Source organism: Theropithecus gelada, chromosome 8, assembly GCF_003255815.1.
Source record: "Theropithecus gelada isolate Dixy chromosome 8, Tgel_1.0, whole genome shotgun sequence".
In the NCBI taxonomy this organism is placed as follows: domain Eukaryota; kingdom Metazoa; phylum Chordata; class Mammalia; order Primates; family Cercopithecidae; genus Theropithecus; species Theropithecus gelada.
The window spans coordinates 100,282,556-100,305,771 of NC_037676.1; the positions used below are offsets into that span (position 1 = coordinate 100,282,556).

The following is a 23,216-nucleotide window of genomic DNA, read 5'->3' on the forward strand; positions in this document are numbered from 1 at the left end:
CAAACTTTGCCTTTGCTGGCACAGGGGTGTGGAACCTTGTGCCCTGTTGTCTAACTAGCCCCTTCCTCCTTGCATACCTGCCCCTCCTCCCCTCCTCCTTCCAGGGAAAGGCCCTGAGGCACTGTTTTGGGACCTCCACCTCCTTCCTCTCCTGTCTTGCAGCCCAGCCCTGCATTGCTATTCACAGGTCTCTCTGCTCTGCTCTGGCTTTCACTTGCTGAATTCTCAGAAAACAGATGAAGCAATTTATTCAGTTAAAGTGCTCCTGTGGGTCAAATGCCAGTTTGCTTTTTAAAACCTGCCTATGCTGCTCTTTACTTGCAGAGAGCAGAAATAAATTGCCTGTTTTGTTTCCTGGTGCTTTCTGCACTCTCTTGTATTGAGGGATGGTGTGTGTGTGTGTGTGTGTGTGTGTGTGTGTGTATTACAATTTTAAGAACATATCATTTCTCAATTTGAGAAAGGAAGATAGTGAGGGGGTTTGATAGAGAATATCAAAATTATTTTGTATGTATTCAGTCAGCTCATTTTTTAAAAGAAAAGATTTTAATATCACTGGCTATTGTTTTTATTTATTTTATTTTATTTTTTGAGACAGAGTCTCACTCATTTACCCAGGCTGGAGTGTAGTGGCGCAATCTTGGCTCACTGCAACCTCCACCTCCTGGATTTAAGCAATTCTCATGCCTCAGCCTCCCAAGTAGCTGGAATTACAGGCACGCACTATGACACCTGGCTAATTTTTGTATTTTTAGTAGAGACGGGGTTTCACTATGTTGACCAGGCTGGTCTCGAACTCCTGGCCTCATGTGATCTGCCCACCTTGGCCTCCCAAAGTGCTGAGATTACAGGCATGAGACACCGTGCCTGGCCTGACTATTGTTTTTAATTTTAACTTTAATTTTAAGTTCAGGGGTACATGTGCAGGTTTGTTATGTAGGTAAACTCATGTGTCATGGGGACTGGTTGTACAGATTATTCCATCACCCAGGTATTAAATCTACTACCCATTAGTTATTTTGCCTGATTCTCTCCCTCCTCCTACCCTCTGATGGGCCCCAGCGTGTGTTGTTCCCCTCTATGTGTCCATGTGTTCCCATCATTTAGCTCCCACTTATAAAAACCACTATTTCACAGCTTATTTATACTTCTCTTTATCAATTAAGAAAAAGACTGTTTGTATAGCAAACTCCAAGAGAGGATGTGAGGGGCATTTTTTAGTGAGACTTGAGCAAACTACTTTACGTTGCAAGGAAATTCAATTCATTGGAAACTTTTTCCTCCAGGACTAAACTGGGGCAGCTTTCATTTTGGCTCCCTCACAAAGAAAATTGTCCAGGGTCTGGAAACCACAGTTGTTGAACCTCATATGACGTCTCTTTTCTTTCAGCTCATGCAACATTTACTAGAGGAGACTGGTGTGATGTGGCGTGTTTTTCCTTTCCTTTTTTTTCTTTCCATTTTGCTGGCTCGTTGGTGCACGCTTCCTGAGGGCCTGAGAGGGCTGTGTTCCTAAAGGAATTTATGACAGTCAGCAGGGACAACTGAAATTTGAGCTGGTGTGAATCCAGAATCCCTCAGGGCCCTGCTGGCTGGAGTCTCTGCTTTAGGGAGCATCATCGCTACCCAAAGATGCACACCCATTCCCCAGCACCTTCATAAAACAACAACAAAAACTTGTCATGGCATTGCCAAGCATATTTTGCATAAAAACTACCCAGGATGGATTCTATCTCCATGGGCAGATGGAATCCATCCCGAAAGCATCTTTCTCTGCCAGCACACTCACCTCTCTCTGCTCTGCAAATGCCCTTCTGGGTAGTAGCCTGTTCAAGGGTACACAGAACAAATCCGGCAATTCTGAAATTTCAACTTTTGTTTGTGAACGTCGGCTCTGCTCAGGAAGAACTTGTCAGAATGAAGGTTGACATTCAGCCTGTGTCTCAAGCATTCTTGAGAGAAACACACAGTGCCTGGCATCTTGAATGGCATCAGCTGCTTGCTCCCCAGCTCTCTGGGATAAGTGGGTCCATGAGAGAAAATGTACACAGCAGGGAGAAGACTGCACCAGCTCTGGCAGGACAGGGAGCCTGGCTACCCCAGCTTCCTTTTCCCGAGCCATCTGCTACTTTTCTTTTTCTGCAACTAGGCATCCAAAGCAGGGTGTATGCGGGGGAAGACCCTGGAAATCACCTCCATCTAGATGTACATTGTTGCTTTTATCCTCAGTAGTTGGTCAAGAAGTAGAGTGTATTCTCTATATATCTCTATTGGGTTCATCCCCCCTTATTCAGAAGTAGAATCTCTAGGCTGGGCATGGTGGCTCACACCTGTAATCCCAGCAATTTGGGAGACTGAGGCTGGTGGATTGTCTGAGCTCAGGAGTTCAAGACCAGCCTTGGCAACATGGCAAAACCCTGTCTCTTTCAAAACTACAAAGTCAGGTGTGGTGGTGTGTGCCTGTAGTCCCAGCTACTCGGGAGGCTAAGGTGGGAGGATTGCTTGAGCCTGGGAGGCGGAGGTTGCAGTGAGCCAAGACTGCACCACTGCACTCCAGCCTGGGTGACAGAGTGAGACCCAGTCTCAAAAGAAGAAAACAAGTTTTAAAAATACGAATTTTAAGAAAAGAAGAATCTCTAGCGACTGTTCAGTGTGATCTGAAGTTAGGGTGTTCTGCTTCAGCATAGATTGTGCCTATTGAATAATAATTCCTCTTACCCTGCCTAGCTCTACAGTCGCCTCTATACTTGTCTCAATGACCCCTGCGCTGTGAGCTTCGTGAGGCCGGGGCCTGACGGTACAGCACTAACCATTGTATTTTGCCTGTGGTGCCTTCAGTACAGTGCCTTCTATGTGCCAGCCCTGAGCCAGGCATTGATGAAAGATGAGTAAGTCCAAGTCATGATCTCAAAGGTGGCTTGTAGATTGATGGGACTCGCAGGCCAGTAAATACCATAAGTATCTGTGGGGCGACATCATGCACGTTAAGTTACTCATTCGGCTTACTGTCATCACGACCTGGTGCTGAGAAGGCACATTTGAACTCTCGTAGGTGCAGCAGGTGAATCACTGGGGCCTGAGCAATGCCTCGCAGGGCATTGGCCAGGGCAGAGGGTGAAGTGGGGACATTTGCACTTAGGGGACTGTGTCTTGAGTTGAGCTTTATCTCCTGAGTCGCATGCCAGGCTCAGCTGCCAGTCAATGTGTTATCTGGTGATGGGGAGGGTAAAGGGCTCTTCACTCTTGGACACCTACTGGGAGCAGTGGCTAAAAATGCAGGTATTAGAGTCAGACTGACTTGGGGCTTAAATCCCTGTTCTGCCCCCACTCATTAATGCCCTTACTGTGCACTTGCCACTTAACCCCTCTGAGCCTCACACAAGTGGAGGGCAACGGTGCCTATCTTCTTTATTTTCTGAATCTAATTGAATGCCAGATATATATGTCATGCACATGATCTGATAATGGAACAGAATATTTGCATCAGGAGACACAAGAGACTCCAGGATGTATGACTGCCATATTTCCAAGGCCACTCCTGGTTTGGGGGAAGAAGGTGGCAGGACCTCAGAATGGGGTGCCCTGCCACTATCTTCTTTTCTAGACCCTTGGCAGATGGTCTCTCAGGCTCACATATCCCTAGAGGGAGAGCTCTCAGAATTGTTGTGCTTAAGAATCACTTGGAGCAATTACAAATGCAGATTCCTGGGCCTTAACCCCAGATATTCTGATTCCCTGGGTCTAGGGTACAGCTGGGAATGCAGTGGTGCGATCGCAGCTCGCTGCAACCTTTGCCTCTCAAGTTCAAGCGATTCTCCTGCCTCAGCCTCCTGAGTAGCTGGGATTACAGGCGCCTGCCACCATGCCAAGCTAATTTTTGTATTTTTAGTAGAGGCAGGGTTTCACTATGTTGGCCAGGCTGGTCTCAAACTCCTGACCTCAAGTGATCCACCCACCTCGGCCTCCCAAAGTGCTGGGATTACAGGCATGAGCCACCATGCCTGGCCGTCCCCACCTGTTTCTGATGTTATCGAGCTGTCAAGTATCCCAGCTGCTACCTGTTCTTTATTGTGCCTCTGCTGACCAGCATTCCCAGCCCATTCTAGCTCATGGCAGGGTATCTGCAATCTTTCTCTTCCCTGCCCTCCCACACCCCCCACCCACAAGCTTGACCTGGAAGCTCACGTACACACCAAAGGGAATAAGCAAGGACCCAGACGGGCAGCCAGGTGCCTGGCACTAGACCGGGTACTAGGGATTCATAGGAGACACTGCATGTGGCCAGGTAGCTGCAGGAGATACTGGTGGAAGACGGTCAGACAGAGGTAAGCAGGAAGTGTTGGGGCTTAGAGGAAGGCCATTGAGGCCAGTGGAGAGTGGCCCATCAAGGAAAGGTTTTCAAAATAGATGACCACAGGCCTGAGTCTTAAGCTGAAGAGGCAGCTGAGGGCATGCCTAGCAGAGAGGGCGCTGCGTAGGGACTACGGACAGGCAGTGGGACATTGTTGTGGTATAAGGTATAGGGCAGGGAGTGGTGGGCTGGTGGAGAAGGCTGAGTTCATGAGTTCATTCTCCCCTGAACATCAGCAGCCTTGCCATTAGTGACCCTTAGGATGGTGGCTTTTGAATAAATTGCTTTGATTGAATAACTCCCCGGGACTCATGGATACTGGCAGTTTATGTATTTATTTATATATTTATTTGTGAGACAGAGTTTCGCTCTGTTGCCCAGGCTGGAGTACAGTGGCGTGATCTCGGCTCACTGTAATCTCTGCCTTCTGGATTCAAGCAGTTCTCCTGCCTCAGCCTCCTGAGTAGCTGGGACTACAGGAGCACACCACCATGCCTGGCTAGTTTTTGCATTTTTAGTAGAGATGGGGTTTTGCCATGCTGGTCTTGAACTCCTGACCTCAGGTGATCTGCCCACCTCAACCTCCCAAAATGCTGGGATTACAGGCAGGAGCCACTTCACCCAGCCCGATACTGGGAATTTAAAGCTGTCATTTCCAGCTCTTGGGACTCAGATCAATGAAACTCACCAAAATACTCATTCATGGGAAAGTTCTGGCAGAAAGAGGAAGATTAAGGTCCATTTTTTGTCAGGAGAGTCTCTCTCTGGAAAAGCCATTGATGAGATGACTGGGGCATAAGGTTGGGAGGAGTCTAATGGGAGTGATTGGAAAGTGACATCTTGAGGACAAATCGGTTTCTTTTCATAAGCTCCCTCCAGTCTGTGTGTGATGGGAAATTGGGGTGCTGTGTCAAGAGGAATCCTGTGATTGAACTTTGATTCTGAGACCAGGACTGATTAGGGCTGTCGGCCACAGGTGCCAGGGCTGGGGACATGGGGGTGACATGCAAGGCTTGGACTTCATCCTGGCTCCAGATTTTATCGTGTGACCAGCTGTCTCCCTTTCTTTGGTTTATGCACTTGATTTCAAACCTACATGCAGGGCTTGACATTTTTACCAATTATACTTCATCTTATTAGTTTCTACTCATTATTCCATCCCTCAGAAACCCTTTCTGGGCCTGACTCTGTTACTCAGATTATTAGCAGTTCCTCCCAGCGTTGTATGCAGTGGTGTAGGGAGAACCACAAATGCCTCCAGAATTTGCAAAAATGTTCGGAAAATGTTACCAAGTGGGAAATGATTTGCTAATGAGTTCACAATATGTCTTAGACCCATTAAGTAATACAGGGTGTCTCCCTAATATAGCAGAAGCAAGTTTTCAGAATATTCCCCAGCGGTTTTTTTCAGAAAATGTGAATAGAGCACGACTGAGTCAAAAGAAAGCTCTAGCTCATCAACTGCCTTCTGCAGTGTCAGGCCTGATGCAATGCTGCAGCTGGCGACTGACTAATAAGGGAATCAGAGAGGGGAGAATTGATTATTTCTTGGCCAAGGACCATGGTGCCTTAATCAAGTGCCCTAAATGCAGGGGACTGCAGGGGAAGTCGCACTGGGGTACAAAACAAATATAGTCTAAACTACATCTGAAATAGCCTTTCAATTGTCCTTAAGTACTGAGAGCTGGTCACAGTCTGGAGGCACACAGGGACAGAAGCACCTGAGGAGGCTCAGGGGCCGCATCTCGGGTGTCTGTGGACATGCTCTTGTGGGAGCACAGTGGTGGGTGGGATCCCAGTGCTGTGTCGCATGGTCGTCTTTGCTCTCAGTCCATCTGTCTCTCTGTCTCTCTTTGACAAGCTCATGTAGTTCAAGTCTCATAAATCAAATGCTTATAGCTGGGGTTCCCAAGCCCCAGGCTGTGGACTGATACCAGTCCGTGGCCTGTTAGGAACCAGGCTGCACAGCAGGAAGTGAACGGCAGGCGATCATTACCACCTGAGCTCCACCTCCTATGAGATCAGTGGCGACATTCCATTCTCATAAGAGCGCAAACCCTATTGTGAACTGTGCATGCGAGGAATCTAGGTTGCGCACTCCTTATGAGAATCTAAATAATGCCTGATGATCTGAGGTGAAACAGTCCCCCTCTTCCCCACTCTGTCCCTGGAAAATTTGTCTTCCATGAAACCAGTCCCTGGTACCAAAAAGGTTGGGGACTGCTGGCTTATTGGATGCAATTTCCTTGTATTCTGATGTGCTAGTTTTATATTCTTATGGTGGAGGATCCATACCACTTTCATGGTTTGATGAGAATATCTCTTCCAATCTTTCTATTTGCTTTGCTCTGACCCCATGCCCACCTGTCAGCCCTCCATCATGAATGTGGTTTTACCTGGAAGCTCATGTGCCGACCCTTCACATGGCCAGCCTTGTCTGCCTGCCCTTATTTCCCACTGAAAAAGAATGTTAGCCCTTATAGTCAGACAGTGTCTCATATGATTAGCTAGTTTACCTCTATTCATTTTTTCAGACATGCTTAAAATTGAGTATTTCAATCTTTGTTGCAGAGCACCAGGCTCTAAGACCAGGTTGGTAGAAGGATTCTATTTCATGTGCCAGTTCTTTTTTTTTTTTTTTTTTTTTTTTGAGACGGAGTCTCGCTGTGTCGCCCAGGCTGGAGTGCAGTGGCGCGATCTTGGCTCACTGCAAGCTCCGCCTCCCGGGTTCACGCCATTCTCCCGCCTCAGCCTCCGAGTAGCTGGGACTACAGGCGCCGCCACCACGCCCGGCTAGTTTTTTGTATTTTTAGTAGAGACGGGGTTTCACCATGTTAGCCAGGATGGTCTCGATCTCCTGACCTCGTGATCCACCCGCCTCGGCCTCCCAAAGTGCTGGGATTACAGGCTTGAGCCACCGCGCCCGGCCTGTGTGCCAGTTCTGACAGATTGTTTACTGGTACTTGAAGTGCCACGTTGAAAGGATCCAGACTGAGGGGGACAGGGCTAGAATTGATGAACAATATCTGCCAGGGACTGAAGAAAAAGGCATTGCTAAGCTTGCCTTAGAGCCTGAAATAGTCAAACATTCCCTCTCCTCCTCTACCAAGAGATAGTCAACCACTCCCTCACTGTCCTTCTCTCTCAGCTCGTATCATCAGAGACCTCCTTCCAGACTGGCTTGATATGTTTATATTTATCAACAACAGCACACTGTATCTTTTTGGTCTGCCTGCTTCATGTATCCCATTATTATTTGTGTCCCTTTCACAGTCAGAAGTCTTTTCCTTCCTTTGTATCCCCAGGGCCTGACATACAATAGGTATGTTGAATGACTGGCTCTACGTAACAGTTCTACCTAATTGTTCTGCATACAGGGAATCTGCCTCATTAGGGTCAGTCATTTGCCTCACTGAGATCCATACTACAGAGTTCCCTGGATCCTCTTGATCTGTGCCATCTAGGAATAAAACATACATTTTGCACGCCCCCTTTTTTTTTTCTTCCTTAAACTCCTGCTGGCTCATCATGATCATGGCTTGCTGTCTGTCTCTCTCTCTGTTCTTCTCTCATCATAAAACAGCTTTTTCTCCCCAGTGTCCCTTTGAAACTCTTGGTGAGCTAGTTTTTTCTCTGTCCCTTTAGGAAATTTTAATCATGTTTTTAATCATGCTTCATAGTGTTTTGGGTCACCCTTAGGTAATTTTTAAAATCCTCTGGTTATTCCTAGTTCAAAGAACAGTTTTAGCTCTTGGCTTACTGCTGCTCTGTCCAGCATTACCCTTGTCATAATTGTTGGTGATTTCAATATCCACATGAATCATGAATCATCCTTTAATAGCTTTGAGATTCTTTTCTCCAATATTCTGGTCTTCCACCAGATCTCAACCACTCACTTCTCTCTCTCTCTCTCTTTTTTATTTTCGAGATGGAGCCTCGCTTTGTTGTCCAGATTGGAGTGTAGTGGCACAATCTCAGCTCACTGCTATGTCTAGCCTCCCAGGTTCAAGCGAGTCTCCTGCCTCAGCCTCCCAAGTAGCTGGGATAACAGGTGCCCGCCACCAAGCCTAGCTAATATTTGTGTTTTTAGTAGAGATGGTGTTTCACCATATTGGTCAGGCTGATCTCGAACTCCTAACCTCAAGTGATCCACCCACGTTGGCCTCCGAAAGTGCTGGGATTACAGGCATGAGCTACTGTTCCCAGCTAGATTTCAGCCACATTCTTATCTTGACCGTGTAATTACAGTAACTTTAATCCTGCCATAATCTCAGTTTAAATCTATCTTCCCAGCTTACCCCTACTAGTATTCCAGCTCCAACAATTCTGTGACCTTATCTGGACTTTCAGTTAATTGTTCCTGCTATTTTTTCACTGTCTTTCACCTCGATTCCTCTATTTCCTGCTTCCCCAGCTTTAATTCCATAGGGAATCACTGTCAACTACCTTTGCCCCTTTCCTGATTCATCATTCTCGTTTGGCTACATGATAACCCTGGTTACATTCAACTTTTGCCAGCCTTCCCCCATATCTGTGTAGCTGAATGTGGCTGCAGCAAAACATGCAACCACGTGGATTGGTCTCATGTGAATTTCATAACTGCAGCCTTCACGTAGGCCTTTAATGCGGCCTGGAAATCATACTCTAGTTCCCTAATCCCTTCACTCTTCCACTGTCCTAGAAACTGTTACAGTTTTTTTCACTTGTATTATTACATTTTTCATGGTTCTCTTGTTAAGTGCCCACAAACCATCTGCTCGTGGGAACTTTGCTGGGAATTGATATAGAACATCACATTTTCTGAAATCAATTTTCCTGGGTATTTGACTATTGTGCAGACTATAGTCCTTCTATTCCCCACAGCCCTTCAAAGATTGGTGACCTCTCTCTCTCCATCACACCTGTCCCATCCTTCATTCTCCTCCTGACCCTTGCTCCTACTGAGCTCTCCATAAGCGCTTGTCAAGGAGTGAGAATGGAAACCACCCACGGCTTGATTTGCTGGGCTGCTGCTATCCAGGGAGGCAAGCATCTGTTTTCATCATATTATTAATTTTTTTTTTTTTTTTTTAAGCACTTGGCAGGAGGTAGGCAAGTTTGGGCCATTGCTCTCAGGCCCTGAGTCCAGGCAAGGAAAGAACTGACCCCAGAAAGCCAGTGCAGCCCTGGTGCATCTTGCATATTCTGGAAATGGCAGATCTAAAAGGACAAAATCTTTTCATATTCATCATGAGTATAGCTTGGTGGTTAAGAGTGCAGACTACGGAACCATCACGATGGGTTCAGATCCCAGCTCCTCTACTTCCTAGTGATAAAAGAAAAAATTCAACCCAATTAAATTTAAAGGAGTTTAACTGAGCAATGAACAGGTTGTGAATCGGGCAGCACCCAGAATCACAGCAGATTCACAGAGACTCCAGTACAGCCACGTGGTGGAAGATTTATAGACAAAAAAAAAGGAAATGACGTACAGAAATCAAAAGTGAGGTACACAACGGGTGGATTGGCTACAGGCTGGCGTTTTTCTTATTTGAACACAATTTGAACACTCAGCAGTGTATGAATGGTTGAAATACGGCCGCTGGGATTGGCCAAGACTCAGCTATTGTTACAGATGCATACTCCTAAGTTAGGTTTTCAATCTTGTCTGCTTACTAATCTTGGTTGGAGTTTTTCCACAAAGACTGAAATATAGAAGCATGGAGTCATTCTCAGGCCATATTTGGTTCACTTTTACACTAGGTAGGAGAACTCAAGCAAGTTATTTCACCTCTCTAGACTCACTGTCCCCATCCATTAAAGAACAGTAACAGCACCTACTTTCTAAGGTGTGTGTGAAGAGTAAACAAGCCAACACCTGCAAAGCATTCAGAACAAGGCCTGGCGCTAATTAAGTGCTCAATAAATATTAGCTATAAATTACGATTATTTTCTCTTTTGAGTCTCACAACAGTATTGTAAGGTATTATTATCCCTATCTTGCAGAGGAAGAGACTGAGGGTCACACAGGTTAAGGAGAAGCTTAAGATCATTTGGACAGAAAGTGGTAGAGGTTGGGCTTGCATGGGATCATAGGACTCTAATACTGTTTCACTTAGGATTTCAGAGCCCCCTTTGGTCTCCAGATGAAATGATTTTACCCTTGTCATGGAGATTCATACTCATTACTTCTCCAAATGTGTCCTAACTTCCCCAGGCAGATGGCACCAAATATTTACAGTATGATTACACGGCCTTGATTGAATTTAGCCAGAACGGGAGAGAGGCTGATTAGTGACAAGGCTGCAATCTTGAGAGGAGGAAATAGTTCTGAGGTTGCACATTGTCATTCTGCTGGAGTAGGAATGTTGCTTAAAATTGTCCTGGCTCAGTTCCCTTTCTCTGGAAGGGTAAAAGACACTCATTTGCCCAATACATGGACTTTGGAGTCAAGCTGACAGTACTGGAAGAGCTGTTAACAGAGTCCAGATCATCACTTTATGGTTAGAGGGAGGACGTTTTATTACGGGCCCACAAACCGTCTTCCAACTGTGGCTGAAAACCCTGTCGTGAGAGGCCAGAAGGAAGATCATTGTATGTTCTTCTCCCAGGCCAAGGAGACAGGATGTGCTTCATCAGAACCAATTGTCAGCATAAGAAGAACACACACCAAGGAAATCCATTTCCTGGAAACATCTCTCAACAGTTCCCATGTGGAGAATACGTGAGGCTTTTCACAGCAAATGTTTTAGAGTGTTCCCAGGTATCTGCAAAGCTCCTATCATAATAGCTGGCTGTATTGATAATTTCCTAAGGGTGCCTGCCATGAGACAATGGAAAGGGCATCAGGTCTGACCATGGTGAGCCATGAGGGCCTTGCAGAGATAGAGTCAACCCTCTGGGCCTCAGTTTTCTTTTCTATAAAGTGAGTGACTTGGACTCTGTTGGGACCCCTCCACCTCTAAGAGTCTACTAGTCTATGATTCCATGAATCAAACTTCAGAAGTGGTTATGCTCCCTCATAAAATGGCAAAGATTTGGGTCCTAGAATCTCTGACTCCATTAGCAGGACCACACCTCCTCTAGAACTTTTTGGCTTCGTGTTTGTCATCATCTTTTTGAACTAACTGCTCTGATTCAATCTCTTTCACCTGATGACTTGCTTCCACCAGAATTCCATTTAATTCCACAGATGTTGAATGAAGACTTTCTGTGTTTCCAACTGCATGCCTACAAAGATAAATGAGACTGGTTTCCTAACCTTGGGGAAGTCCAGTGAGATAACAAGGTCAAGACTTTATAGAACTTCTTTTCTCCAGAGAGCTCTCTATTTCTTTGACTTGTGTGTGTCCCTAGACCAGTAACATTGACTTCACCAGGGAACTTATTAGAAATGGAAACTTGCGGAATCAGAAGCTCTGGGGTTGTGGTGCACTGGTCTTGTTTTTTGTTGTTGTTGTTGTTGTTGTTGTTGTTTTTTTGAGATGGAGTTCCACTCTTGTTGCCCAGGCTGGAGCACAATGGCACGATCTTGGCTCATAGCAACCTCTGCCTTCCAGGTTCAAGTGATTCTCCTGTCTCAGCCTCCTGAATAGCTGGGATTACGGGCATGCGCCACCACAACCAGCTAATTTTGTATTATTATTATTATTATTTTTAGTAGAGATGGGGTTTCTCCTTGTTGGTCAGGCTGGTCTTGAACTCCCGACCTCAGGTGATCTGCCTGCCTCGGCCTCCCAAAGTGCTGGGATTACAGGCGTGAGCCGCTGTGCACTTGGCCTGGTCTTAGTTTTTAAGAAGTCCTCTAGAGAATTGAGATGCATATTTGAGTTTGAGAACCATTGAACTAGCCCTTTCAGGGACAAGCTATGAGACTGTGGTTCTGAGCCCTCAGGGACCCAAGGAGACATTTTGAAGAAAATTCAGTTACTTGGGCTGCCAGGACTTGGTGTTTTCAACTCAGAATTAGACCTTTCTTGGAACCTCCAACAACATTTTGAACCTTTGTGGTGTTTTTGTAAATGTGCAGGTGTTGTGGAAACTACCCATTTGTTTTGTAGGGAAAGAATCCAATTTAGCACACAATTCTCCATGGAACTTCCAGGCTTCCCTTTAAATTGATTGTGATGCTTGGATAGATACTGACACCATGACTAAGACCCATAATAAAGGCCCAATCCAAGGAGGATCCGCTACTTCCAAAGATCTCCAAAGGAAGAGAGTTCTCAGAGTGCAAGTCTTGTGTGAATTTCCCTCCCTTCAAAGGTGCCTTAATTAATATCCTTCTCCATGGCAGGGTCTAAGCCTGGCCCCTCTTTTCAGCAGATAAAGATTATTGGGTCACATTCTCCCTGCAATAAGTTCAGACATTAAGGGTGGGGCAGGTGTGGCTCTTGGAGAGGGGCCTGCCTGGGTCCTGGGAATGCTCTCCCTTGTCCTCCTTCCCGGGATCTGCAGATCCATCATCCACTGCCCCAATCCAGGGCTATATATAGGCTAAACCATAGGAGCCTTCATGAAAATGAGACACCCCCGCCTTTTTTTTTTTCTTTTTTCTGAGACGGAGTCTTGCACTGTCGCCCAGGCTGGAGTGCAGTGGCACCATCTCAGCTCACTGCAACCTCCACCTCCTGGATTCAAGCGATTCTCCTGCCTCAGCCTCCCAAGTAGCTGGGACTACAGGCACATGCCACCATGCCTGCCTAATTTTTTGTATTTTTAGTAGAGATGGGGCTTCACAATGTTAGCCAAGATGGTCTCGATCTCCTGACCTCATGATCCACCCACCTCGGCCTCCCAAAGTGCTGGGATTACAGGCGTGAGCCACTGCACCTGGCTGAAAAGCATCCCGTTAAGGTGCCTCTTAGGGTGAACTCAGCCCCTGGGACTCAGGGCTTGGCTGGATTTCAGTTCCTCTCACCTCCTTGAGCAGGTGCCTGTGTGCAGCACCAACCACACAGCCATAGCTGTAACCCTGCCCCTACCCAGCCTAGGGCTGGACATGAGTGAGGGCTGAGGGAGGGGTGGGCAGGGGAGAAGCTATACATGCAGCCAGCACATGTCGGGAGTTCCCACGTACTGGATCCTTCATCACATCATTTCCTTAAATTCTTACAGCTGCCCAACGAGGTGGATAGTGGTTGCACCTCTGTATGTTTTTTTCTTTTTCTAAATTATGAAAGATTTCAAACCCTCAGTGCTCCCATGTTCTCATCTATGCAGTGGGTATGAGGCTTCTTGCTCCTTTCTCAAAAACTTGTTCTGAAAATCAAATGACACCACAGTGACAAAGTGTTCTGGAAAAAAGATGTTAAAACATCCTGCAAATGTTAGGTTTCATATAGATCTTATCGCTGAGACCTCAAAGGCTCAGTTTCTGGGTCCTCTGTTTTGAGACACTCACCCTGGACTCACCCAGCCCCCAGGGTTATGCGTGGGTATGGCAAAAGGTTGGTTTCTTGCCAGGCTACTGGTGTTTGGGGGTTGCCTCCTCTCCTAAAATCATTAGACTTGTAAGGCAGCAAGGATGAGGTGTGTGTGCAGGCACTCAGGGACGAGTCACAGTCTGGCAAGCTGGCCTGGACAGGATGACCTCACGGGCCTTTCCCACTTCTCATTTTTATGACTAGCTTCACTGTTTCATTTTGGCTTTCTCTCTCTTTCTTGCAGCTGTGGTGATTAGGATTTAGGGCAAGCATTTGGGATCCCTTTTCTAATCCCTTTCAAATCCTGATTCAGCTGCAAAGTCCGGGAAGGGAGGAGAGAACGGGGCGGGGGGGGGGGGGGGGGGGGACCCACCCTGGTGAAAGGCAGTAGCTCAGAATATCCGAGAAACTCCAACAGAAATGTCCAGCCTCCACCCACTGAGGCTGGAGGCCTCTCATCTCATCCAATATCATCCTAATGCTAGAAACACAAAAGGGATGAGTTTGTCTATGGACTCAAACCTTTTACAGCCTTCTTGCTTAGATGCTTAAGGCATAAATATGGTAGTCATGGTGGTAAGGGAAAGACTTAACATTTGCCTTTTTCCAATTTAACTGTGTCCTTTGTTGAAATATTTCTTAGGTCCCCTTTTCTCCATTTCCACTACTGTCCTGGGATTAGATCTGAGTCCCCCTCTCAATGAGATTAGTCCAGAAATTGTGTAGACCATCCATCTTGCAAACCACTGCCAGACTCTGTTGACTTTTCATTATGTAACTTCCCTATGGGAGAGGTGAGTTACATAATATGATGCTAAGATGCCCCTCACTGGTGGCATCGTATACATATTTCTCAGTCTGAAAGGAAAGGTCTTTTTAAACTGGCTTCAGGCCATCTCTCCAACTAATTCCTGCCTGAAACTCCTAGTATTCCCTCTACTACAAGGTCTCATCGCTTATTCTGTTACCCACCACACTCATTCCATCTTGGGCTTTGGTTCATGTGATCCGCTCCATGTGCGCCTTCTCTCTAATCTAATCACCATGCACCTGTAAGGTCAGCTAATGTCCCATCTCCTTGACCCCAGCCCATTCATATCCCTATTCTCTTAGCAGCTATTGTCGGGACCACACAGTTTTCATGACAGTTATTCTTTCATGGTTTTATTAGTTAAGTCTCCACAGGTAGACTGGAAGCTCCTTAACTTTGGACCCTGTCCTAAGCTTCTGTTATATTCTCTGCAGTGCCCAGCCAAGCTTATGTGTCATGCGGTAAAGAATAAAATAATTTTGACCCTGATCAGGTATTTGGTTACATAAAAACTGCATTGGCGACTTTCTGGAAACTAACATGTTGATTTACCTTGCAAAAAGGATTGCTATCTGATTATAGCCAGTAGTCATGATCTACCAGCCATGCACAAATATAACCTTATACTTCCATGAGTGGGGAGGAAAATTGATGAAGACTGGAGGTTTCAAAGGTGATCATCAGCCCCAGGATTTCCAACAACAGCTGGTCTGCACTGGGTCCTTAACTCTCTTTTAATGTTTTTATATTTGTATTTATATATTTTTTTAATGCAATCTTGCTTTTGTCGCCCAGGCTGGAGTTCAATGGTGCTATCTCAGCTCACTGCAACCTCGGCTTCCCGGGTTCAAGTGATTCTCCTGCCTCAGCCTCTCGAGTAGCTGGGAATGCAGGTGCCCACCACCACACCAGGCTAATTTTTGTGTTTTTAGTAGAGACAGGGTTTTACAGTGTTGACCAGGCTGGTCTTGAACTCCTGACCTCAGATGATCCACCTGCCTCCCAAAGTGTTGGGATTACAGGTGTGAGCCACCACGCCTGGCCTCTCTTCTAATGTAATTGACCACTTCTTTTTCCCCAGAGAGCTCCTGTGAGAACAAGCGGGCAGACCTGGTTTTCATCATTGACAGCTCCCGCAGTGTCAACACCCATGACTATGCAAAGGTCAAGGAGTTCCTCATGGACATCTTGCAATTCTTGGACATTGGTCCTGACGTCACCCGAGTGGGCCTGCTCCAATATGGCAGCACTGTCAAGAATGAGTTCTCCCTCAAGACCTTCAAGAGGAAGTCCGAGGTGGAGCGTGCTGTCAAGAGGATGCGGCATCTGTCCACGGGCACCATGACGGGGCTGGCCATCCAGTATGCCCTGAACATCGCATTCTCAGAAGCAGAGGGGGCCCGGCCCCTGAGGGAGAATGTGCCACGGGTCATAATGATTGTGACGGATGGGAGACCTCAGGACTCCGTGGCTGAGGTGGCTGCTAAGGCACGGGACACGGGCATCCTAATCTTTGCCATTGGTGTGGGCCAGGTAGACTTCAACACCTTGAAGGCCATTGGGAGTGAGCCCCATGAGGACCATGTCTTCCTGGTGGCCAATTTCAGCCAGATTGAGACGCTGACCTCCGTGTTCCAGAGGAAGTTGTGCAGTAAGTCCTGCTTCTCTGTCACTCTTCTAGATAAACCATTAGAGTTCATTCATTCATCTTCAGGTGTTCATTCTCTGTTACCATGTCCCAGATACTGCGCTGGCAATGGGTTTTCAACAAAGGCCAAGATAAACACAATGTGCTCCAGGGGCTTACACTTTGACCAAGGAGACACTCTTTTTCTTTTTCCTTTTGAGACAGAGTCTTGCTCTGTCGCCCAGGCTGGAGTGCAGTGGTGCGATCTCAGCTTACTGCAAGTTCCGCCTCCCGGGTTCACGGCATTCTCCTGCCTCAGCCTCCCGAGTAGCTGGGACTACAGGTACCCACCACCATGCCCGGCTAATTTTTTGTATTTTTAGTAGAGATGGGGTTTCACCGTGTTAGCCAGGATGGTCCCGATCTCCTGACCTTGTGATCCACCCGCCTCAGCCTCCCAGATTGCTGGGATTACAGCGTGAGCCGCCGCGCCCGGCTGAAGACACATATTTTTATTTATTTATCTTTCAGAGACAGGGTCTTGCTCTGTCACCCAGGCTGTAGTGCAGTGGCATGATCAAAGCTCACTGTAACCTCGAACTCCGGGGCTTAGGTGATCCTCTTGCCTTAGCCTCACAAGTAGCTGGGACTACAGGTGTGCACCACCATGCTGGCTTATTTTTTAATTATTTGTAGAGACAAGGTTTCGCCATGTTGCCCAGGCTGTTCTGAAACTCCTGGCCTCAAGTGACCCTCCTGCCTCAACCTCCCAAATGCTGGGATTATAGGCATGAGCACCCAGCTGAGACAGACAGTAAATATATAATTATACAAATAAGTAACTATAGTTGTCACAGTGTAATGGAGGAAGAATTCAGGACACGATGGAGTGTACAACCCCGGGACCTGACCTAGGCCTGGGTGCTCAGGGAGATTGCCCTGGGGAAGGGACACATAAGTCCAAGCCACAGAATGAGGAACAGTAGATAGACAAAGTTTTTCTTCAGCACATGGAGCTGCCCTGGAATTCCCTAAGTTGGAATTCATGAGTTGGAGTAGGGATAGGAATGGAAAGGCAGAAAAAGTAACAATCTCTCCTTGGATGGTGTGGAATACCATGGCATTTTTGCCCCATGGTGGTGCTGGCGGAGGATGTTTTCTCAGCTGACAAAGAGGTCCAGCGTGTACGAGGACCAAGGTGTGGTCCTGGCAGCTCCCTGCCTGTTAAGATTGTAGGGGCCATTCCTCACCTGCCAACTCTTTCTGCAGGAAGATGCTTCTCGGAGCTGCATTCTTCTATGTTGCAAGCTTTCTTCCCTCTTTTGCTTTCTAACCCTCTTTCCATAGGTCTTCTCTCTCCCTTCCTTCCAGCGCACTTTCCAGTTATCTCTACCCCTGCTCCTGCCCCCCTCTTCTCAGCAGGTCGGCCTGCATTCTCTGCAGTTTCCTGCCTCTGTGGCTGCCTTTTTGTTTCTTCCTCCTCCGGGAGGGCAGGGGGCCAGCAGCCCAATCCGGGAAACTCGCGTCCTGATTTGGTAAACAATGTCCCACCCTGACTTATCCATTCCCAGTGGTCCCTGTCCCCTCCAGCTACCATGAATCTTTGATGGGGAAATAAAAAGAAATAATCTATTTTTAAATGTCTATTTGTAAATGATCTATGTGTAAATATCTATTTGTAAAATGTAAAATACCTTTTCCTAGATCAGGGTGGAGAATGAGCTTTAGAGCCAGACTCCGCACCCACTCCCCAGGAGGGGCACCCGGGAGGGGGTTCTCAGAATGTGACATATTCTAGACCCCTAAGATACAGGCCCCAGGGAAAAAAGGTGTGCTTTTGATGTGTATTACACAAAATCCCCTGCTGAGAACTAACCTCAACAAGTGCAGAGATCTCATTTGTTCTTGACTCCAGAATCAAAAGATTTATTTAAGAAATCAATGCCGTGAAGAAGAAAGAATCTTTTTCCTTGCAATGCCACTTGGAAAGTGTTCAGAAGTGCCATTTCCCTGGCACTGCAGAGGTCGTGTTGTGGTGTGCCATGGCCCAAGTCAGCTGGAACACTTTAATCAGCAGGACACACTGCAAGCATTTCCAAGGTTTATGACTTTAAATGACTTCTGCAGAATTTATGTTTCCCCTTTCCTGAAAATATTAAAAGGGAAATTGGTTCTGTAACCATTTTGACAGTTTATTCATTTGTGTTGGAAAATGTTAATGGAGGGGTTCTTTTTATAATCATTCTGGATTTATCAGAAAATGAAAAGATAACATGATGAGGCTGAGGAGCTACACAGTGGGACTGAGCACCCCCCTCCGCTCCCATGGTGTTGAATAGGATATACCAATGTGGACGTGTCCATGGAAAAACCATCTCTGTGTGCTTTATGGCAAGGCAGCAAAATGAAAAGGCAGTTTGGACTTTTCCTCCCTTCATCTTCTTTGTTATAATCTGGAAGCTCTAAGAAAACATCAGTGTTATCCCATTTGTTCCTGTGGCCTGAGAAATGAATCCCCTGTGAGTGCCCCCATCCACTCTGCAGGAGACACGGCTGCTGTCTCTCCCTGCACTGCACTGCCAGGCTTTGCTCAGCAGACTCAGCAGCAGTCTTGAAATGCTGAAGAGGCCCCAGGGCCTCTTTATCAACTGCACAGTAAAGACTGCAGTAACTAACATTTATAAAGCACTTTCCCGGATGTTATCGCAGAAAGCCCCGGGAGGCAGCAGCACACTCCTGCCTTCTCTTTTTACAGGTTAAGGAAGTTGCTAAGTGAATCACCTGAAAAACAAATAGCCAAGATATAGTTGGATGCTAATTCCAAATCTCTTGCTCATTTCACTCCTCTTCATGTTGGGAATTATAAATTCCTCTTTTAAGGTAAACTATTTTCTGATGGCCACCTCCACAGTCCAGCCTGGCCAGGTAAACCTACCTTGCAGTTGGCATTCACCTGAAATAGGTGAAACTCTGAAGGGAGCCTTCGTAGGAGGAAGAGGAGCTGACTCTAGCTGTACAATCTTGAGCAAATGTTTGTGCTCTCTGAGCCTCAGTTGCCTCAACTGTAAAATGAGATTTTATATGCAGAAAGTAGATGAGTGAACAGGTGTTGTAAATGGTAGAGCCCTATTCAGTGTGCACTGTGTTATGTATTATTACAATCAAATACACTGAGGACCGATGGGCTAGGCAGATGGCCTCAGTTTTGATCTGCACTCAGATGATTAGACAACAATGGTGAGCATTTTCCAAGTTGCAGATGACATCTCTGAGGTTTCAGAAGTTTCATTTGTTCCTTAAACATTCATTGAACTTGTAAACCAAAAAGTATCTGAGACAAGTCCCAATCAATTTAAAAGTTTATTTTGCCAAGGTTAAGGACATGCCTGGAAAAAATGAACAGAAAATCACAGGAACAATCTGTGGTCTGTGCCTTTTTCCAAAGATGATTTTGAGGGCTTCAGTATTTAAAAGGGAGAGAGGGAGGGCATGGTCACATTACTGAACCCACATGTTGCAAGAGAAAAGGAGCAGGTAGGGGAATAGTCAATTATATAGTCCTCTAGCGCTCAGTAAATCAACACTTTACATAAGATAAGGTGAACATAGAGTAGCTACTTATGGAGATATTTAACCTTTTATCTGTAGCGATCTGCTTAGGAACAAAAGCAAAGGCCGTTTCTTGCATTACTCAGCTTTTAGCTTAATTTTTTTCCTTTTGGCGTAGTGAATTGGGATCCTGAGATTTTATTTTCCTTTCACAAACTATACCCCAATAATAGCTAATCTTGTCCTGTGCTAGGTACTTTTAAATACGGTATTCCATTTAATACTTAAAATAGCCCTTTGAGGCAGGTACTATCATTATCTTTTTTTTCTTTCTAAGAGATAGGGTCTCACTATGTTGTCCAGGCTGGCCTCGAACTCCTGGGCTCAAGCAACAGCCTCCCAAGTAGCTGGGACTACGTGTCACTATACGTGGCTCTATTATCCCTATTTTACAGAACTGGAAATTGTCAGGGTCTGCCTGGGGGCTCCAGGAGAGCTTTAAAGACAAGGTGATACTAATCATTACTAACATTTCTTGATATTAATGTATGCATGTGTTGTTTCAGGCTATTAGCATATGTTAACTCACTTTATTCACACAACAAACCTGTCAAGTAGATGCTCTTTTAGTTCCCATTTTATGGAAGAGGAAATTGAGAACCAAAGAGGTTAAATAACTTGTCCAAGATCACACACCTGTAAGTGCTGGAGCTTGTTTTTTGTTTTTGCTTATTTGTTTGTTTTGTTTTGTTTTTTGAGATAGGGTCTCACTCTGTCACCCAGGCTAGAGTGTAGTGGCATGATCATAGCTCACTACCACCTCAAAGTTCCATCCCAGCTTGGACTACAGGTGTGTGCCACCATAAATGAACAATTTTTATTTAAATCTTTTTTTTTTTTTTTTTAAAGAGAAAGAAACAGTGTCTTACTATGTTACCCAGGCTGGTCTTGAACTCCTGGGCTCAAACAACCCTCCTGCCTCTGCCTCCCAAAGTGCTGGGACTACAGACATGAGCCACTGTGCCTGGCCTGTAAGTGGCAGAGTTGAGACGTGAGCCCAGGCATTCTGCAGGCAGAACTGAAAATCAATGCTGCATCTGCAGATTGGGACAGGCGGTGTCTGGGTGTGATCAAGGCAGGACCTTTATCATACAGTGAGGAATTGATTAGACTCTGGAGTCAGACCTCGCTGGGTGAGAGTCCTGGCTTTGTCTCTTTGGCTGTCTGGCTGTGAACCTGAGCACAGTGGAGGCTTTATACCTGCAGCCAGGGACTTCCCATACCAGCCACAGCAAGGGGAATCCTGAGGTTGCATTCTCAGGCCACCCCTGAGACCACCAGGGAGAGGCCAGGTGCCCTGTGAATTGAGGTCTGTCTACGAGATGACCAAAACCCACACATCCTGGAGTCTGCCATTTTTGCCACCCAGTAAGAGAAAACACTGAATCTAGGGGCTGCAAACGCTGTCCCAAGTGTTCTGGTGATTCTTGCCACCTGGGCAGGACTGCTTTTTTTTTTTTTTTTTTTTTTTTTTGAGACGGAGTCTCGCTCTGTCACCCAGGCTGGAGTGCAGTGGCCGGATCTCAGCTCACTGCAAGCTCCGCCTCCCGGGTTCACGCCATTCTCCTGCCTCAGCCTCCCGAGTAGCTGGGACTACAGGCGCCCGCCGCCACGCCCGGCTAAGTTTTTGTATTTTTAGTAGAGACGGGGTTTCACTGTGTTAGCCAGGATGGTCTCGATCTCCTGACCTCGTGCTGGGATTACAGGCTTGAGCCACCGCGCCCGGCCAGGACTGCTTTTAATTAACTTCTAGATGCTGACTTTATCAGCCTCGTCTGGTATTTTGGAGCAGGGAACCAGGCTGTTCCTACCCTAATAGCCCCACCCCACCCAGGCCAGGCACAATTTAAGGCCCTAATAGTATTCCTAGGACACACCTTCATGAACTGGCCTGGGCAAAGTCTACAGTGATTGTACCCCTTTGAGGCCCTGTTGTGAAGTGGGGAGGCTGGACTGACTTCACAAACGTTGAGTCTACTGTACTCAGTAATACAAGACCTCCAGCCCACCTACCCACACTGACCACTCCTTTAGTCATTCATACAATCATTAAAAAAAAAAACTGTTCTTATTTCCTAGTCAACATATCCAATCCCACCAGGTTGCTGATGAGTTATTCCTTCCTGCTGAACACAAGGCCTTGCCTGAGTGTAAACCCAGAGGGCCCTCTGAGAAATGAGGCTCATAGGACTGTTTCCAGCAGGCCGGTGGAGGAGGCAAGACTGTGGTCTCCACTTGGCTCTCATCACAAATGCCCGTCCCACAGAGGGCAAGGCATGAGGCCTGGATGCTCTGAAAGTCACTCAGCACTCACCCACAGCATTCTACAGATGGGAAAGTTTTATTCTGGTTTAGTGAAGATGTTTGGGATTCTTTTGGTTGAAAGTGTGAGGAATTCCATTTTTTTCTAAAAGGTAGGGCTAGTGCATTATATTATCCATGGAAACAAGGACGGCAGTCGTGGGGGTCGTGCTTTCACTCCATCTCCCCTCCACTCCTCTCCTTCTCAGGTCCGCAGTCAGGAAGCATGGCCCCCCACCCCAGCCCCTGAGGCTCACTTGTCCTCAGTTTGAGCCCCCTTTTATTCGGTTCTGGTTCCTAAATGCCAGTAAAGGACTCTGATTGTCAAACCCTATACCAACCAACAGTGGTCAGGAGTGGGACTACCTCAGACCACCACGGCAGCTCCCAGATGCAAAGTGTCTGGAGTGAGACGGAAAGGCAGTTTTTAGAAAAAGCAAGTACCAGATTAAATAATAGTAAATGTCTGTACTGAGGTCCCTAGAGCCCGTCCATGCCTCTACAGGTAAAGAAATAGCCTCAAGAGCTACCTGATTTCCCAGAACTTCCCTCACTTGTTCAAGGTAGAGGGGAACTAGAACACAGTCTTCTAGCTCCCAATCCAGTGCCTTTTCTATTACACCAAGTTATAATGTTCTAGTTCCAGTTTCTCTTATGGCACCTGGCCAACATAAGCCTTAGTAACAAGCTGTCACTGTAAAACCCAATGCAGTAGTTCTTTTAATTCCCCCTCCCCACCACTATTTTTTTTTTTTCCCCGATGGAGTCTCTCTCTGTCGCCCAGGCTAGAGTGCAGTGGCACGACCTCTGCTCACTGCAACCTCTGCCTCCCAGTTTCAAGCAGTTCTCCTGCCTCAGCCTCCTGAATAGCTGAGACTACAGGTGCCCACCACCATGCCTAGCTTATTTTTATGTTTTTAGTAGAGATGGGATTTCGTCATGTTGGCCAGGCTGGTCTCAAACTCCTGGACTCAAGTGATCTGCCCACCTCAGCCTCCCAAAGTGCTAGTATTACAGGCATGAGCCACCATGCCTGGCCTAATTTCCCCATTTGATAGGTGAAGAAAGTGGAGTTCAGAGAAACCAAGTCATTTGCGCAAGGTCATAGGGAGT

General features: G+C 46.5%; 1 protein-coding gene across 3 annotated transcripts in view; it reads left to right on the plus strand.

Annotated features, from left to right (window-relative positions):
* The window catches only part of MATN2 (matrilin 2), a 170,050-nt gene that overhangs the window by 47,794 nt on the left and 99,040 nt on the right, over positions 1–23,216 (plus strand). For all 3 annotated transcript variants that reach the window (XM_025393743.1, XM_025393744.1, XM_025393745.1), the window contains exon 3: positions 15,648–16,217. In XM_025393743.1, the coding sequence (XP_025249528.1) occupies positions 15,648–16,217 (570 nt within the window). The remainder of the gene's footprint in view (positions 1–15,647; positions 16,218–23,216) is intronic.